General features: G+C 35.7%; 1 protein-coding gene and 1 long non-coding RNA gene across 2 annotated transcripts; one reads left to right on the forward strand and one right to left on the reverse strand.

The window, feature by feature from the left end:
• Nucleotides 1-3,310: 3,310 nt before the first annotated feature.
• On the reverse strand, nucleotides 3,311-12,459 carry Zwint (ZW10 interacting kinetochore protein). The gene is made up of 8 exons (XM_005385909.2): nucleotides 12,335-12,459; nucleotides 11,625-11,715; nucleotides 11,339-11,462; nucleotides 11,007-11,173; nucleotides 10,799-10,855; nucleotides 10,495-10,637; nucleotides 10,308-10,415; nucleotides 3,311-3,572 (listed from the first exon to the last, which is right to left on the reverse strand). The coding sequence occupies exons 1-7, from the start codon at nucleotides 12,373-12,375 to the stop codon at nucleotides 10,310-10,312; spliced, it is 729 nt and encodes a 242-aa protein (XP_005385966.1). The 5' UTR covers nucleotides 12,376-12,459; the 3' UTR covers nucleotides 3,311-3,572; nucleotides 10,308-10,309.
• Nucleotides 12,460-12,517: 58 nt separating this feature from the next.
• On the forward strand, nucleotides 12,518-19,648 carry LOC102008554. Its single transcript, XR_261137.2, has 2 exons — nucleotides 12,518-13,697; nucleotides 18,344-19,648. It is a non-coding gene; the product is annotated as an uncharacterized LOC102008554 (long non-coding RNA).
• Nucleotides 19,649-19,945: the final 297 nt, after the last annotated feature.

Below are 19,945 nucleotides of genomic sequence, written 5' to 3' on the forward strand. Positions count from 1 at the left end.
TAAAATATATAAGGAAAACAAAAATGGTATCACACATTGCAAAAGAAAATGTATTGATACCTACTATGCAACAACCATTGTATTTGGTAGCAATAATTAAAGAAGCAAAGAAGTAGAAGAAAATCAGAATTATAAACACTATATATATATATAGTGTTTCTATATAAACAGAAATATAAACACTATATATATATTTTCCAAAAAATATGTTGCATGCCAGCCTGATTGCATAATCAAGGTACAACAGAAGCACAAAGGAGCAACCTTTAATCTCTATTTTGAAACAGGCTGAAGATGGCTATATACATTTCTTTTCAATAGTTTGTCAAGTATTGAAAATATATTTCATGTTTAGTTCTTTGTAATAACTCCAACTATAAAAAAATTTCTCATTGCTAATAAATATGTACATTAAATTGTTAGAAAAATAATAAAAATAATGTGAAGAATAATCCATTAAGAAGAGATGAAATAAAAGCATCTCTAATCTAACATTCTTCCTGCATTTACACTTTTGACAGGTATTGCTTTGGCAACTCAAGTTTGAGATATTCAGAGATTTCAGTGAAACACTATACTGTTGAAAACCAACACTTTCACTTCTATCATTAAACCTACTTTTGGCATAGAGATGACATTTGAGATTTATTTGATTAAAATATATTCAATTAAAACAATATAAAACATATTCTATTAAAACTGTATAGTAGATAACATGGGTAGGCCCTCTATAAGAACAATGACTTTAGGGTGAAAATGATGACACGTGTTGGTGAATCTCACCACCCTACACAATTCTCACTACTGTGTGTGTATGATAGAAAAAGACTTGGCAGGATTGAGGACAGAGAGATCAGAAAATCTTTGCAAAGAAAATATCAAAAGGTTAAAAAGCGTGGCTTTTGAAAATTAAGAAGCAGATCAGAAGAAATCCTTGCAGTCTTTAAAAAACCTTTCCATTGAAACATGAACTCTTCAAGAGTAAGAGTCAAAATAACATTTAACCACAACTGAATCATGATTGTGAGTCATTTATGGTGGTGACCGTTAGAACCTCACAGGGCCCGCGGGCTGTAGGAAGACTGCCACGTGAGTAACCTGAGTAAAATCAACAGTAATGTAAAGAGTAAAAGGGGACTATAATTCAAAGCAGAAAATGCAGCAACTGAATAGACAAAAGGACACTTCTCAAAGAAGTTAGAATAAACAATTTCAAATTCAGAATTAACACTGCGCAGTTCCCTTGATGTACAGGTTGAGGTTTAGCATGGTATGCACTGGGTTCAGTATCTTTAACCTGACTTCTGCAGAATATGGGGCTCCAATTATAACAGACACGACATTCTTCCTAGTATGCCAGTGCTCTGAACTTTCTGCATTCCGAACTTCTTCAAAATGTACAAAATGTACATCTTACTCCATAGTCTTTTAACAAGTCATTTAATAATGCTAAAGTCTTAATGTGAAATTACCCTGCGTGCCTCACAAAAATGGTCCCTAAATGTAGTCCATCAGAATTTGCGATATTTGACAAACTTCTCAAAATCTTAACCAGGAACTGGTAATTTTCATCTCCTGGAGAGATACTAAAGGCTGCATTTTAGAAAACCATTTCCTATGGCTCAAGTTGCCCGTTAAATTTTAAAAATTGAAAGATCAGTGATATTGTCTTTTGAGGTAACATTTATTTTGATTATAGTGGCCTTAGAAAAATATAAATATATTGGCAACTGATATGTAGAAAGAAATCATTGCATCTAAGTTGAATTATAGCAATTGCTGGAATTTTGTTTTCCTTGAGCAAAGCACCCAATCCTTAGTTAATCTATAAATGACAACTGTAATACTTACCTAATACCTGAAAGTGTAAAACTCAACACCTATGAACAATAACCTGTTTAAAAACTATAAACTGACAATATGTAATTTTTTTTTTTTTTTTTTGCTGACAAGACAATGAACTAGGCAACAAATCAATATTGAAAATACAAAACAGATAAAGGTTTAGCCAGTTTCAACATGAACTTGCCTTTGCCTCTGAATCTTCAAACTTCTTAGGACATTATTTGCCCTACTTTTTCCATCAATACTCTGGTTTCTCTTCAGATCTTATATATCTTTTGCCTTTTACTAATTTGTCCATCAATCCACAATCAATCCAGTTCTCAACCAACCACACAGCCATCTTTCTTTTCAGTTATATTACTACTTGCTGTACTTGAAAGCATTCATTATCATCTATGAACTATTACTTTTGTTCAGAATATGCTGTAACAGTTCCCTGGTAAAACATACTCTCTACAAAGGTTTATGTCACATCCTACCATTTTTAAGATTATTTTCTGGATTTAGGCTTTTACATGGAATTAGACACTCCCTCACATATTCCTGTAGCACATTTTGTTGATTTCAACATATTTTAGGAGGTACAGATATTTTATATGGATGTCTATCAATTAGTGGTGGGCAAATGGGCTCATGTATGTGGAGCGTCTTTCACTTCTGTCATATGAGAACACTGACTATGGATGTGTGAGAGTGTTAACGTGTTTACACAGAACAAGTTACAGCATAGATATCAAAACCATTCAGAATCTGGCACAATTTACTGTAGCAACCTTTTACCTAAGTTCCAATTACAAAACCCTGACACAGATGCTCAAAGATGCTTGTGATCAAAGGACACACAAAGGATATTTGTCTTGATTATATACTACAAATAGCTAGCTTGCTTCACTAAGGACTTCAATACATTAGTCCATAAGTTTCAAGTGGATTTTTGAAAGGTCATTTCATGAAGTGAAATTTGACCTTCAAAGAACTTAAGATATCATAGGTTAAATGAGCAAAGAGAATTAGCAAGTTCACAATTTACTTTGTTTTCCCATTAGAGGCTGTTCAACAAAAATAATCACTAAAGGAGAAAGAAACCAGTGCCCAACATAGCATAAAAAATATCAGGAACTGGGTTTTCTATTAATAGCACAAGAAGAGTAAAATGAATGAGACATTGGGCCAATCCAAGAGGGATATTATGGTACTATAAAATAGTTTAAGGAGTTAAAGAAGTTACAAATTAAAGAATTAAGGACTGAAATAGGAAATTTTATGGAAACCTCTGTAAGATTTGTTACAAAGATGGAGATACTTTATCCATATATCTGGATATGTACTTCTGTACGGTGATGTTTAAAGGATGTATGTTTAAATTTTCCATTTGCTTTTACTATATAAAATTATATACAAAAATGCATATAACCACCCATGTAGAAGATATTATATAGACTTTAAAAAACATGAAATAAACAAGTTCATGTTCTCACAAAACTTTAATATAGTCACATTAATAAAACAATCCAAAACACAAAATATCTCCTGAATTATAAGACAAAACTAAATGTAAATACTACTACTTACACATTTAAAAATAAATCACGCTGCTGTTTGGCTTCTTTACAAATAAACAGGAGACTCAGGTAAAAATACATCAAACTTGACAGCAATAAGTACTACAACAAAGTCAGATGAGATTCCTGTAACTTCCAGATGTCTTCATCAGAAATAAATGAGCCCTTAAAAAATAAAGCAAAATAAATTATGAAGAGAGAAGACAACTGACTTTACAGCTTAGAATATGTATAAATGCATACATACACACACACACACACATACTCATATGTATGTATTTGCTATTCTAGACACCTCGTCAGAAAAACCAAAACACATTATCTAGCAGTTTTTAAACCTAATTTTACAAAGTAACATTGAACATCATATTGCTAACAGAAAGTGGTATTTTAATATATCATTTATGTACACACATACATATATTTATAGTTATATTTCTAAACTAAATTTACTATTTCTTTCCTTATTTTCTTCTCATTGTGAAAATAGCATGCTGCAAGAACGACATTACAATTACCATTAAAGCAATTTTTAAGCTTGAAATAATTTATCTTTCCCCCGCAATCTATTACCTTCAGGGAGCAACCAAATGAAACAAGTAGAGATAATGCTGTATTTCAGTCAATTATTTAAATTTCCTCTATCATTTTTTGAGTATCTGCTCAAGGGAATCCAAATAAAGACTGTGGATGGAACTACCTCCCCAAAAAGAAGTATTTTCCTTCAAGTACACACATGAAACATAAACTATTCCTTATTGGTTACTTGTAAAGTACACTTTAACCCTATTCTTTATATACTGTAGAGGCCCATGAAGTTTAAGATTTTTTAGTAACTTTTTTTTAACAGTTATGAACTCAATTTTAACAACAGTAGAAGCATGTATACCCTTCAAAAATGACAGTTTAAAAAGACCTCCAAACAAACATAAAAGATGTTGATTGCAGAATAAATGCCTAGGTTCTTTAAGGTATCAGGAATGAAGTGTTCTGGTGAACCCTGTTTGTTAATTAATGTATTACAAAACAAAACACTAAGTTTCTCAGAGTCCAATATTTTAAGTATCAAAAGGGTAATTTAAAGACTGGGATAAGAATAATAATGAATAAAAATCAATTTATTTAATTTTACAGTTCACTAGTTTTTCAAAACTTATGTGTAAAGAACATACATGGAGGTTTAAACAGGAAACATAAACATTTCAATACATTCATTCTATTAGATAGAAATACCATTTTTAATCCTACAAAAGGCTCTAAAATGGAAAAATATTAAACAACATGTGAAACTAGACAGTTGTTCTATTTTCAAAGTCAGTAGCACCATCTCAGGTGTGATGATTGTTAATATCACATGTTATAGATACATGTTTTATTCCCTTTTAGAAGACTAAGATCTGAAAATAATACCTCAATAATGCACACAAATTCATTTTTACATACGTATGTCCTGGTGACAAGGGAAGAAAAGGAATTTATTTTTAAGGACAGACAAAATCTTCATTGATCATTACTGCTACAAAAAGTTTAAATTTATTGCTGTAAGAAATAAAGACAAGCAGAAAACAACTTCTCTTACTGGAAAGAATAACAGGCCAAGTAGAATATTAGAAGTAATGCCTTAGTTCTATATATTTTATTTTTTTTTAATTTTTGTTTTTTTTTTTTCCAGTACTGGGGATTGAACTCACAACCTTGCGCTTGCCAGGCAGGCACTGTGCCGCTGAGCTAAATCCCCAGGCCCAGTTCTATATCTTTTAAAGTGGTACAGATAAAATAAGGGATTACTTTGCTGTAACTACACAGGATGTTAACAATATAAAGGGTGATCGAAAAAATATGGTAAATGTCAAAATTTTTAAAATGCATTACAGTAAGAGATATGTTGCAATTAATCCCCCTCCAAATGTACCTTTCCCTTTGAATGCTCTATCATCTTTCCTGCCACTTTCTAAAGCGGTTCTGGAAACGCTCTCATGACTGCCTTTACCACATGATCAAAAATATGGGGAATACTATTGCTGAGGACCGCCCAAAGCAGACTTGTAAAAACATTATGGTGTGTCCTCTTTACCTTTTTCACTGGACCTGACAATGTACAAGTTCTGGCTCTTTCCCAAAGTTAAAATACCATGAAAGTTAAATGGTTAGAAGTGATACAAGACACAGAGGCAGAAGTAAGAGCTCCATTAGACACAAATTCAAGAGAATGTCCAGAAACTGCTTCAGAAAGTACTGAGAATAGAAAAAGTGTATGAAATAAGCAGGAATATTTTGAAAAGGATAATGGAAAACTATCTTTCTAACAGAAAATGGCCTGCCCTAGCCGGTATACTTCAGTTTCTTAGTAGCCCAGGTAGTAGTTCCTGTTGCAGTTCTGGTTGCTTTTGTCTCCTAGAAATGGCTGGTCACTGCGATGCATAGCTGGTCACTATGATGCATATTGCAAGAACCAATTAAAGACAGTCAAGTATTTTACCTTTGTACCACCTCCTGTTTTGAAATCCCATAAAAACCTCCTTCCCTGAGCCTTCAAGGCCTGACATTTTAAGAAACAATTAGTTCCCTGTCAGTGCCTATCTGACGTTAAATATATCTGCCTCCAAATCCTGGATATTGTTTTGATGTTTCTGCTTGCCACTGCACTACTACAATAACTTTTTAAAAAAATTTAGATATTCACTGTATTTTCTGATTACACCTCATAACGGCCTAACAAGAATAAGATACATACATATGCACACTCAAGAAAGAGATATAAGATAGCATTCTGAACAAATTTTATCTCTCTTACTATTTTCTTGAATCCTACTCCTACCATCTGGTTGAACTGACTACCTCAAAGTGGAAGGCTTCTGTGTGTTAGAGAATTTTCTTTTTTTTTTTTCCCAGTATTGGGAATTGAACTCACAACCTCATGCTCGCCAGGCAGGTGCTGTACCACTGAGCTAAATCCCCAGCCCCCGAGAATTTTCAATGTTTGGATCTGTGGAAAAATACTCTGGAAAAGATGGATGTAACAGAAGTTGCTATATATTTTAATCATACATTTTGGGTTTTACTTTTTGTAAAAGAGAAACACAAAAAATTTTGTCCCATAAGTTCACTACCACTGGCATATGATCACATTACACATCAAAACCACACATACACAAATGCATATATATAACTAATACATTTTAAGAAAGAATTCATAGAGCCTATATTATTTAATGTAAAATGAAATGAAACAAAAATACGTAAAGTACATCACAAAATTTGGAGTACTAAGAATAAAGAAAATTATTTTAAATTCATTTAGGAAGCAAACAAATAAATTTGAAAAGTAAAAACAATAAAGAAACCTTCCTTACTTTAAAATAAAAATCAATATTAAAACTTACAAATCTATTAAGAAAATAACAGGATATTAAAAAATGAGATATTCTCTGAGTGGCTATCAAATACAAATGTGTGCACCTAAACATATTTTATTAGAAAAGGAAATATATGCATTGTTAAAATATTGCTTTTAATTAAATAAAGATCAAGAAATAAACCAAATGAAATCAGGTTGTAAAAACAGTAAGAAATAAGAATAAAAAGGCAACAATAAAATAATAAAAATGAAAAAAATTATAAACTAACTGCCATAGAAGCCAAAGACTTTGCTTTTGAGAGATAACCAAAACAGAAAAGTGTTTGGCAAATATTAATGAGAATGAGGGAAAACAGGCAGCAGGAATGTAAATGGAACAGAACAATAATGAAAATATTTTAACATTTCTAGATGTTATATTGATAGTACCCAGAAGTTACTGGAAGAAGCATTAATTTTCTCAATTTTATACCATGCAAGAAAAGTATTCCTGAAAGTTCATAGAAGGACAGCATAAATCATGCAAAAAAACAGGAAGTATGTAATGTAGGCCCACAATGTCATCAAGTATCAAACTTTCCAACAAAAATAACAAAACATCTACATGTACTATGTTTAAGGTAAAAAAATAAAATCAAATATGAGCTTTAAGCCCCAATTAAGAAAAAAAATAAATAAAAACCCAAAAATACACTGGGATCCATTAAACCTTTTTATATGAAAAATAAAAACTCAAAATTAAGACACTGATGATTAAACAATAGACTAGCTACATGTAAAGCACAAGATAGATTTAAAGAAATCAGAACTTAATCTACAGTGAAAAATCATTATTACAAAACATTTATATGACATAATGAAAAAAAAAAATTTAAGCCTAACTGGTTTCATAGAAGATGGTTCTAAAAAAAAAATTAAAAGTATTTTTGCGAGGGCTAAGGCTTAAAATCTTCTAGAACTGTTAAAGGACCGGTAATTGCAGATTACAAAGCCCAACTGGTTTCAAGGAAAAGCAAACCCCAAACTATTCATTATTCATAACAGTAAAATTAGAGTACCACATATTGAGGATTTTGTATGTAGCCAGTGAGAAAACAACTACCAGAGAAAGAACTTTAAACTGACTGTTGTTTTCTTATCAGCAACAATGAAAGTTGGACAGTTATGAAAAAATATCTTTACTGTGTTAAGAGAAAGTACCTGTTGAAAATCATTTTCTACATAAAGTATTTTTATGAAGATGAAACAATATATTTGTACACTAAAAAAAAAACTAGAGTATCATATAGCTTACAGATGCTAACTAAAGAAAATTCTAAGTCATTTTTGTTTTATATGATGAAATTATTCCATATGAAAGGTCTTAAATGTAAAAAAATAGGCAAAATGGAAAGCAAATGAATAAATTTAAAGCTTTGACTAAATAAAACAGTATCTCTAACTTTACAACATGAACAAGCTAGAAATAAAACTGACAAAAGTATCTTATAAATTAGCAGTAGGATGATCTATCAATGGTAATGTATTTTATGTTTCATTTATTGTCTAAGAAGATAATTCATATTGCTTACACTTCGAACTGTTAACTTCTGGAATTAAAACTAATCTAGCAGAGAAGAGCTTCTAAACAAGGAAAAGGACTAAAAAATGACAAAAAAGATAAAAAAAAAACAGACAAGAAAGTGATCAATAAGAAACAATGAAATATAAACAAAAATATAAACTGTTAAAGAAAAAATATTAGAGAACCTGAGTTTTAAAAATGCCATATACAAATGATAAACATAAAGATAAAGAAAGTCAAGAGGCTGAAATTCAAGAGAAATATATGCTAGAAAAAGGCAAAAAAGAAGAGTTGGCAAATTATATTAATATTCCGATTTCAAGTCTAAAGACAGCCTACAGATGAAGAAGACAACCACACAACAGTAAAGGTTGTATTCAAAAGATACAAATGTAAACAAATAATATCTACTTAAAGCAGCTGTTAAAAAAATATGTAAAAATATGTTAAATATATAAAAGTAATGTAGAAAAATAAACAAATGCACTATAACAGCTACAGTTGAACACAGCCCTCTCAGAATATACCACTCAGATCATAAAAAATAATAGAAGACATAATCTGAAAAAAGAAAACCAAAAAAACAAAACACAATCTATGAGATATGCAGAATATTACACACTACTATAAAATATACATTTGCTCCAAACCAAAGTAAAAAGTGAAAGACCACATCAAGGCTATAATTGCTTCCCTTGTTAAACTCATAAATTTAATATAGAGAACATTCTCTAACTAAATTAAACTAAGAAAGATTATCTTCCCACAAACATACAGCAGAAAACTTTAAAATTATTTTTTAAAAGAAAACCTTGAAACAAAAAAAAATATAACACATAATAAACAATGCCATGAACTGAACGATTGTAAAAATACACAAAGGCAGGCAAGAAATTCATAACCTTGAGTGTTTATTTGAAAAAACAAGGATCCAAAACTAAGGTATTCTTATCTTCCAAAAATAAGAAATTATAAAAATAGCACTTTTCCATTCATAATTAGAAGGGAAGAAATGATGAAGATATCACTGAAATCAATGAAACCATATACAACAGTGGATCACAAAACTTATATTTAAATCTAAAACGAATGAATACCTGAAAAGACTGATCAAGTGAAGTATATACAAAAATATCAGATATGTACTGCTAGGCCAACCTCAAACAGGATAAGCTTGTTGGTACAGTTCCTCCAGTTCAGAGCAAAGGCTCTTAGCACAAAGCAGGGATTGTACAAATATTTCCATCAGCAAACACAATTACCTTTTACATATAATCACTTGCATATTTTACTAGAACTAACATGTTTGCTGCATAGGAATTTGGCAAAGCAATTCCTGAGAACCCTGGCTATCTTCATGGTCTCTAATCACACCACTTCCAGATCCTGAAGTGTTAATAGTCTTTGTATGTCCTTAGTCCTTCCTATCAACACATGAAGACCAACAAACAGGTAACAGAGAACCAGAGTGTTTGAATGAGAGTCCCCCCAACCCGGTCAAGGTCAGAAATCAGGTTGTACTCGAGATTTCACAATCTATTCTGCTGAGAAAAAGGAAGAGGGGTGAGCCTTGGTGCACCTGGGATGGGCCTGAAGCACTAAGATTCATCCATATTGTAAGGTTTTTCTTCCTGCCCACTTCCCACCCCCTCAATGTGCAGAGGAGCTCGAATGCAGGCAGAAGTAGACCACAGGTTTTTCCTACCTCCAACACCTTTACCACAATTTAGGGACACCAAAGCCTAGGCTGACACCTAGAAGACACCTCCTCTAGGATCCTTCTTATCCATGCTATTTTCCTCCAGGAAACCACAGCAAGTTCACATCTACCATAGGTTGTGGGTCTTTGGCCTTGGAGAAGTACATTGTGGACAGTGGGTGAGGTCAAGTTCCCAGCTCTCTCTCCACTTGACTACCCGGCTCTTGTATCTCTCACTCAGTCTCTCTCCAGTGTTCTGAGTCAGCTGTTGGGGCTTACCCTTAAGAAGATCCAGGTAGAGAGGCAGCTTCTGGGCTAACATGGCCTTCAGCCTCAGGGAGCGGCTTCCCCTGCAGGGTATACAGTAGCTGAAGGAAGGTCTGATGCCTGGAAAGAGGAAGGAAATGTCAAGGGAGGAAATATTAGGTAGACAAGCTGCATCTCACATCTCTGCTCGCAACCTCACCTCTGCAATTTATCCTGCTCCTGGATTGCCCGCTGTTTCAGGACTCCAAGTTCTTGATACAGCCGCTCAAGCTTCTGCTGAATTCCAGTCTGACGCTCTTTGACCTCTGCAGAAACCTTTGCCAGACCCTGCAGGTGCTTTTCCTAGGGAGTGCAGAGGGATTTCATCAAATACTGACATCTTAAAGCCACTTTCCCCCAACTCCTCCAACCTAGATCTTGCTGGGGCTTCAGGTTCATGGATGGAAAGGGGGACCTCGCCCATTCAAGTAGGAATAGAAGTCTAGAGAAAAGGAAAGACCTACCTGTTGTAGCTGCCACTGCTTCTGGGCTACTTTGAATTTCTCCATGGCCACTTGTTTCTGCAGTTAGTAAGGGAGACAGGTTCAGTAGAAAATTAGTTTATCTTTTCAGGTTAAAGTTTTGGTAGTAAGTGGGTCCTTCCCAGCCTACCTATCTTTTCAATGTACCCTCTTTTCCTGTCTTTCCCTCTCTCAAGTTTCCTAGGGGTACCTTGGCCTGGAGCTGCTCAATGGCGTCCTGAAGTTCCACACGCTTCTGCTGGGCCTCTTCCACTTGGGGCAGGGCCTCAGTCAGGGTACTTCTTATGGCCTCCACATGTTCCTGGTAAATGGCCTTAAGGTCCTTCCATTGCTCCTTTGCTGCAATTGCCTTTTGTCCTAAAACGAGCCATGAAGAATGAAAGGATGAGGGTGGTGGCCCTGTAGCTGTCTCCCTGAAACACTAGGCCTCAGTCTTCCCAACAGCCGGAAAGTAGACCTAACTGACATCCTCCCTCCTTGCCCCTTTAGGCCAGCCCTACTCCCAATTCCCAGCTGACTCACGGCTTGTATCTTCAGAAGCCAAGGGGTCCAGGCCCTGAGCAGTGTCCTCTTGAGCCAGAAAATTTTGTAAAAAATCTGCTATTTGAAGCTGGCTACAGAGTAGCTTGTCTTTCTTCCGAGAGTTCTATTCAGAGAGGAAAGAGGTAGAGATATCTTCAACTCCTTGTGCCACAAGCCAAGAAGATGCCTTCCACCTTGTTCTTCATCACTGCTGTCCTCCATCTCCAAAGAAGGTCTCAAAACCACCCCTGCACTTCTGAGAAGCCAGCTCTCATATTGTACATACCCTCACAAATTCAGCCAGGATCTGGGCCGGCAGCTCCGCTTCTTCCTGTAGGCCTACAGGTTCTAGAACATTTGCCACCTCGGCCAGGACCCTGGAGGGGCAAGGAAAGAAAGGAGACTGACGCTTCCCAGGGGCACATGCACAGAAGAACACGAGCGTATCAGTGTTGAGAGTGATCACCCTGACCAAAGGCCTGAGAAGCCACAGCCTGGGGCCCGGGACTGGTTTGTGCGCAGAGAACACCTGATCATTAAGCACCATGAGGAAAATCAGCGGAGGAGGAATTATGAAGGGGCTTTGATGATTTCAATCGGGAAATGTCTCACTGAATAAACTGTATGAATCAAGATCTGACTGCAGTTAGGAGACGGTCTTGCAAGGTAAAAATAAGGGCAAAACGCTGAGGAGGCCTGGGCGCCCGCCTGGCAGGAAGCTCTGGTCTCCGGGCGGGGTCCTGAGAACCTAGGGCAGGGCGGGGCACAGGGCAGAGGCCTTGGGCTCGGGTCTCCGCGCTTTCCTCGTGGGAGACAGCAGTCTAGCACCGCACAAGGCGCGCCGCGGGTCGGCTCGGGACCCACGGCTGGGGTCAGAATCCACTCACGAAGGGGTTGAAAGCTGTTAGCGGTCGAAAGCATCACACGTCACACGACAGTGGACAGCAAACCCGCCCGCGGCCGGCCCTCAGCTACCTCCGGGTAACGAACACTCACGCTTGCGCGGCCGCCTCAGCTTCGGTCTCCGCCGCCTCCATCACGGCGCCGCCCTCGGGTACTTTCTGTTTTGGATTCAACCGAGCCTTCGCGCCCCGGCCGGCGATTGGCTGCCGGCTCCGCGGGCGGGGGTTAAGGAACGCCCTGCACTCTCATTGGTGGTTGCGGACTCGCTGCCCGCGCTTGACGCAGGCGCAGTTTGGGGAGGGTGTGGCAGGCGCGCGCGAAGGTGCGCAGCAGCTCGGAGACCCTGCTGTAAGCCGGAAGCGAGATGTGAACTCCGCTCTGCGCGTGTGCCCCTTCCTGTTTTCTCATTACCTGAAGAAAAGGGGAGGACGGCCTGGAGTTCAGATTGCAGAGGAGGTAATGTTCCCACGACTGGTGCTGTAGAAATAAAGCTGCGCCTTTCAAGATGAAGGAGAATATTGATCTTGAGGTTATAAAAGCCCTACTGATTTTGGAGATGTTTAAAAGATGCGACCTAAGGAGAGAGAGCCCAAGCAAGCGGAGCCCGGCGGAATTCCTCCGGTAGAGGAAGAAGAGATAAAACTGGAATCCTGGGGCGGCAATGCTGTGTGCAGAGTTCAGGAGAAAGGAGACCGCTGATCAGAGAGAAAAGTCGGAGTTCTGCAGGGCTTTCTGTTTTTATTTTTGTTTTTGGATATTTAGCTAAGGGACTTTGAGAAAATTTCCCACATGAAAACTTAATCAATGGGCATTGGGTGTTCTACTCTGAGTCTTGCTGTGGTACTGACAATTAGCCCTGGGCTGACAGCTGCTTTAGTGCCATCTAAATTCTTAAAAACAAGATCCACAAGGATCAGACTTAAGGAGTCACTGAAAAAGGTGACAGACCAAATTCATAGAGATTTTTTAAAAATCACAGACTTGCAAAATACAATTTGTAGTAGCAGTCTTTCAGTAAATACAAAGGTCGCTTAAATGAAAAAAGGAGAAAAATGAGATGCTGATGAGAACTGAAATAAGTACTGGAATCTACAGACAAGGACATTAAACAGTTGTACCTATATCCCATATGTTGAAAAAGATAAACAACACTATAACGAGAAAGATCATCCGTAGTTATAAGGATGTGGAAAAAGGAATACTCATGCTACTGGTGGGATCTGTAAAATGCTACATATACTTTAGGAAATATTGTTAAACTTAGCATATTAGCCACAATTTCACTGCTGGATATATACCCAAAATCACTGAAAACAGCCCTCAAAAACTGTACCAAGTGCCATTAGCAGCATTATTCACAAGAGCTAAAGGTAGAACCAACCACAGTACTGAAGTACTATGAAAATGTACTTCAGTGGAGTAATAGTCAACATATGAATAACTGCAGAAATGATCTGTGAGTAATCTGCTATGCCTTTACTTAGTAAAGGATTAAATGGATAAAATAAAGAATACAGTGGTTTTTTTTTTCCCCAGTAAATCTCTCTTGCAACCTACTAATGTTTAGTATTATGTGTAATCCTTAATTTTTACAATTTCCTGTCACTCTTTCTCAATGTCAATTTGATCAATAAACTTAAAATTCTACTTTTGTGTTTCAGTGAAACAATAAATACCATTCCAGATGCATAACATTTAGCTCCAGAAGCTATTACTGCTCTTCCATGAACTGAGATAGAGTCCAGGTTAGCATGGTGTTAGCTACATTTGTGCTTTCCTGGAATTTCAGATCAAAATACTATGTTTTGTTTTAAGAAGGAACTTCATGTTTAGCATCTAAATTGCAGATCATAAGGCAATTCTTGCCTTAGTTTGCTAGTTCCAGATGGATAGGTTCTAACTTGCACTGCTTACTATTCAGTTCCCTATTTAGTCTGTCATTCCTCTAACAATGCTCCGCATCCATGCAATTTGGACGGGGACCATCTGAACTAAATTGCAAAGCCCTCATGAGAAAGGATGCCGGACTAGAAGCAAATACCCATGAAAAGCAATTGAATCTTTTCTAATCACAATCTTACCCTCCAGCCTCTTACTTTGTTTTCTGATAGTAATGAACCAAAACACCGTGATGAAAGCCTGTAAGCAAAAAGTATTATTTTTAAGGCTTAGACTAATTTTTACGTATCTGTTACATTTATAATCGTGTTCAGGTTGCTCTCATTGCTTCAGTCTAATTTTCTGGAATTTTTTTTCCCCAGTAAACCTCTCTTCATATTATTTTTAATATTGTTATCCAGTTTTGCAGCACTATTTGTTAAATTTTTGAAGGTTTATCTTTGAATTCATTGGACATAATTTTGCCATACATGTACAAGTCTTTCCATTGCACGGCAATAAGAAGTATATGTTGCTCTTCAAAGTTAAAGGTAAACGTTAAGTTGATTTGGTTTTACCATTCATTAGCCATCAAGTTTTATCCCCAGTGCATTTTCTGTGGGTGTACCAACTGAATGGTTTGGAAAAAAAATGAGGACATGATATAGGGCATCCGCCTCCCAGTTTATTTCTATCCATATACTTTGTAATTTTGCAATATTGGTCTAAAGATCACTAATCCTTTCAGAAACAATGATCATGGAAAACATAAATTATGAATCATCACATAAGTTCATTATTCCGTTAAAAATAGATTTTTTTAAATGTAGGTATTTGTTGGCCTTTCCACTTTATATGTGTCTTTATATAACCTTAAATGGCCTATATTCAAATCGAATATATTTTGGACAGTTTTAGTTTTCAGTGTAAGTAAAACTAAAAAGTTAATGGTGATTGTAGAATTGGATTTCATTATTTTGCTGTCAGCAACTACTGTGGTATTATGAAAGTAGTGATTACCTATTTTTGTAAATTCTTTTGCCAGTTTTAAATATCTAGAAATGAAATTTTTATGAAGCTATTTAAAGATACTTATTTTCTGTTAAAATTTTAAATCAAGTTAATTATATTAAAAATCCCCTACTCATTAAAATTTGTCTATTTTATTTCATTATTTTTAGTACATTACTAGGGTCGCTAGTAAGATTGAGCATCACTCCTTACTTCTACTAATGATTTGTGATTTTCCAAGAGTTGATTACAGTATCTAAATATGGGCCTTCTTGAGGGAACAGTCTCAGCATGATACTTTAGAGATCATGAAGGGGAGATAAAGGATGTAGTGAGACCTCCTTTGTAAAATGTCTTATCAAAACCTTTGGATTTTTAAAGTGAAAGTTGATTTTCTATTTTTGAGTTATAAATGTTCTTAATGTATTCTGCACAGAAAATCTTTGTTACATGTATGTTCTAAAATAATTTTTTCTTCATCTCTCTCTAACATTTTTTTCTTAATACTGCCTTACAAAGAACAATTTTTTCAAAAAGTTGGTTTCTAATATATTAAAGTTTAATTTGATCATCTCATCATGCAAATATTTATTAAATCAAGGACTCTAAGATTTTTTTTCTCAAATGTTTCTACTGGAAAGTTTGTGCTTCCCTCTCCTTGATTTAATACTATGGTCAATTTCAAGTATATTTTTCAATATGGAATGATGTAAAAGTTGAAATTCATATTATTTTTAATATTGTTATCCAGTTTTGCAGCTCTATTTGTTAAATTTTTGAAGGTTTATCTTTGAATTCATTTGACATTTTAGGCAAAATTAAAACTATACAACTATACATGTCATATATAGTCATATATATAGTCATATAGTCAACTGTAGTCATATATATTTGACTATATATGAGTCTATTTTTGAACTTTTAATTTTATTTATCTAATTTTGAGGTTTGTACCAATACTACAGTTTTAATTACTGTAGTTTTATATTCATATTTATCAGTTGGTATAAATCCATGAATTTTATTTTCAAAATTTGGAAGGCTAATTTTGATTCTTTATTAGGGACTTGGCCTAACCCCCAGTCTCCTAAAATGAGTTATGGTGGAGGCTTAAATAAGAGATAAGTAATATGATTTTGGGGAGCCCCGGAAGGTCAGAACTCTGTAGGAGCTAAGACAAAGGCTTCTCTGGAGCACACATATTTATTGGGTTTTCAAACAAAAGAAAGGGATAGCAGAGGTAAAGGTGGGAAACTGAGCAGGACCATGGAAGATCAAAAGCTTCTCCAAGCAGTAAATTTTGCCCGTTAAGAAAACTGTCCTATCTCTAAGGTTGACATTTACAGCAGGAACCAAATGGCTTCAGCTGGAATCTTAAGAACTGGAGTGAGAGCCAGGTGTTCTCAGCTGCAGCTTTAGCTTGCCCTCTGAGATGTCAATGTCATGGACCAGTACAGGCCTCTACTCTAACCATGGCGTGGAGAACTGCACTGACTGCATGCCAGCCATTGTTCTTTGATTAAGTCACATAGGCCTGGGACAGACACGTAAGTAAATATAGAAAGCCAACTGATTAATTGTAAATCCTGCTCAGAGCCACTTCATAGTGGTCTCCATCATTCCTTCACATTTCTATTTAAATTTTGTATTTGACTTATGACTTTCTACAACAGACATTGTCAAATTAGGATTTGGGTTGCATTAAATCTATCAAGAAAGTTCTAAAACTGATTATTTTAATAATTTTGAAAGATTAAATTCATGAAAATAACCCTCCAATTAAAAATGTGCTACTTGAGATTTTACAGTTACACTTTGTTATAGTAGTTGCACATATCTAGTCTATTTCTTCATTAGTCTGTTTTAATAATTCATTTCCTCCAAGGATTTCCTCTGTTTCTTTTAGTTGTCAGAATTTTTACCATGGAGTTATATTATTTTTGTAATTTAAAAAAAATCTTTTCACATCGCTATGATCTGTGCTGATGTCTCCTGTGATGTGTCCTGTGAAGTGTAATGCAGAAGTTCTAATGTACCTCTGTGAAATTTAATTTTCATGAAATTTAGTTTCTGAACCCTTGCAGTATTAATCTGGTCTTTTTGACTTTGGTTGGGAGTGAAGCTCCAGCTCAGTCCAAGTTGGTGTCACCTGTGGGAGTCATAGGAATAATCTTTTGATGTGAGCCAAGAAACCAAAAGACCTCAGTCTACATAGGTCACTTGGTGGAAGCCAGGGAATAAGGAGACACAGGCTTTTAACTACTTCTTTAGCTGTGAGGTGATTAAATCACTCTTTAGACTGTGGTTCCACGATTTGAGGGATAGAATAGTAAGTGCTTTGTTTCTGCATCTTGTGGAAAATCACTCTGCCCACCTGATCTGAATTATAGAATAAAGAAGGATGATAATTTATTTTTGAAATTGCTTTTAGTGTGACTCTGAATAGGCTCCTTTTGTAAAGTGCTTTCACTGCTGAGGTTGTACTTTCTCAGGACTTTGGCCATGAAGGGAGGATCGTTTATTTCCCTTTGTTTGGATTTGTTTTTCTTTTTTTCTCTTCTATATCTATTGGTTGTTCTTTCTTGCAGGCCTCCTCAGTACCTGGACTGTGTGAAAGATAAAAAGAAAACTCAGAGAACTCACAACATGATTTCTCGAGTCCTGTATTTGCTAGTTTAACTTCCTTCTTTGTTTCGGCTCTCAGAGTCCTTGTACTGTTGCTTGTTAAATAATTTCCAGATTATAAAATTGCACTTGAGGAGGAGGTATAGGGAAAATGAATCTTAGCATGCACTTCTGAAACCTTAGTTGTTAATAATATAGCTCTGGTTATAACATATTTGTACATCATGAGAAATTTGCAGTAACACTAGACCATGCTAGATTTTAGGATTTAAGTGAATTAATGAGTAACTTGTTATATAAATAAAAGGAAGTAAAGATAGGAAAGTAAAAGTGAAGGAGAGAGAAAGCAGTATTATTAGGATATTGTACTAAAATTATATATTGAAAAGAATGCCACTGTATGACCTACCAATTTTTGACAGTGAATTTAAATTGTATAAAGATATTTTCCTATTTATAAAATGAAAGCATTTGTTTATAATTTGTGATCTCTTCTAGTAATATATACTCTATTCTTAAACAGTTTCTCTGGAAGTCACATTTGTTGCTCTATTTAAAAATTGTCTACTTTTAAATTTATACTTGCAGCTCAGGACACAACATGCAAAACCTTTGGTACAGCTGTGTAGTGGCGGGAAACAGCAGCACGTCAATTGAATTGGTGTAAAACAGTATGACAGTCTACATTTTCTCAAGGAATGGCATATGTGGAGATATGCGTCATTGATTGAACTTTCAGCAACTGAAAACTCAACACAGCTTTCATCTATGAGCAGCAGGACACACACTTTTGGTTTTCCAAGTATTTTCACACTTCTAGAGAAATCAGCTCACTGGCTATTATCATTGACCATCAAGGACAAATATGCCATGGCTAATGTCCATCCAACTGTTAATGCAGCCTGTGCTTTTGTTGGACCTTCTGTTCCCAGTCTAAGGGATTTTTCATCAAATTAATACACTCTGCCTTGTTGGTAGGCAAAATAAGTCAGTTTAGGAACCATTAACATCTAAACTTTTATGCAAGAAGTCAGTAGGTATACACTGCGAGCGCGTATTTTTACTTTCTTGGCCCAAATTCACTAATGTAGAGTATTTAATATAGAGTATTAAAAACATTTTGACATTGAAAATAAAATTGTCAACAAAAGAAACTATATAAATGTATGATCCCAATACTTCTATGCCAATAGCATAAATACATTTTATACTTACATATGCAAATTCTATAGGCATAGATGCATACGCTACCCTTAACAGATGTAAGGTGTGCTGCTTGAATATATATGGCAATGTAATTGCTGTTTTTCAAATGTAAGAAGGAAAACTACTCAAGTTAGTAGGAGAACTGTGTATAGCCCCTTTTCCCAAGTATAATTTGAGTTTCTATGACTCTTAATTATGATATGTCCACTTGATTGGAGTAAGAAGTACTTAGCAAATTAGTAAAACACAATTTTGAGTGACTGTAGGTGATTAATATGTACACCAGCAAACCAGCAGCCAAAGATCCACCACGACTGTGGGTGGCACCACTCAATGGGCTTGTAGCAGGGACTGAATTAAAAACGAAAGGAAAAGGAAGTGTGCACACATGGAAGAACACCGGGCTTTTTCTTGGAAGGTGTGTCCTTTGCTGCCATCATCTTTGGACCTCAGTCTCCAGGTCTGCAGTCTCTTCAGCCTTCAAATACTTTCCTGTAAAAGAAACCCTGCAGTGAGCTCCAAGCCTTTGCCTTGGACTGCGTCTTTCATCCTTCCTATTCTGTGACTTCCACCTTCTTGTCTGTGCAGTTATGATATCCTTTGATTCTCTAGCACACAACTAGTCATGCAAACTCTCCCACCTCTGATGCTGTAAACCTACTTAGTAAACAACCTCATGCAATGAAACATGTTTTCTGTTGATTCTGTGCTTTTGGAGAAGCCTATGACAGATCATAGTACTGAGAGTGGTTCCAGAGAAAGAGATTGTAAGGTTGAATTTCCCTAATCAGTGTAGTGGCTTTTCAGGTGGTTCTCTAATTGAATGGTACCTATGGTTACCTTCTGGTAATGTGAAGAGTAGTGATAGGCCATAGTGTGAACTGTTTATTTATTTATTTTTTCTGTTTTTCTTCTGGTACCATGAATCGAACTCACGACCTTGTGATTGCCAGGCAAGCACTGTGCCACTGAGCTAAATCCCCA

This window comes from Chinchilla lanigera, unplaced genomic scaffold (assembly GCF_000276665.1).
Source record: "Chinchilla lanigera isolate Chin_1 unplaced genomic scaffold, ChiLan1.0 scaffold00024, whole genome shotgun sequence".
In the NCBI taxonomy this organism is placed as follows: Eukaryota; Metazoa; Chordata; class Mammalia; order Rodentia; family Chinchillidae; genus Chinchilla; species Chinchilla lanigera.

What these genes read in the sequence shown, in the direction of transcription:
- Zwint (XM_005385909.2), bottom strand. Translation starts at nt 12,375, where the DNA reads ATGGAGGCGGCGGAGACCGAAGCTGAGGCGGCCGCGCAAGC. An exon ending in TCCTGGCTGAATTTGTGAGG is followed by an intron (nt 11,463 to 11,624) that starts GTATGTACAATA and finishes CTCTCTGAATAG; the next exon opens with AACTCTCGGAAGAAAGACAA. An exon ending in TTGAGCAGCTCCAGGCCAAG is followed by an intron (nt 10,856 to 11,006) that starts GTACCCCTAGGA and finishes TACTAACTGCAG; the next exon opens with AAACAAGTGGCCATGGAGAA.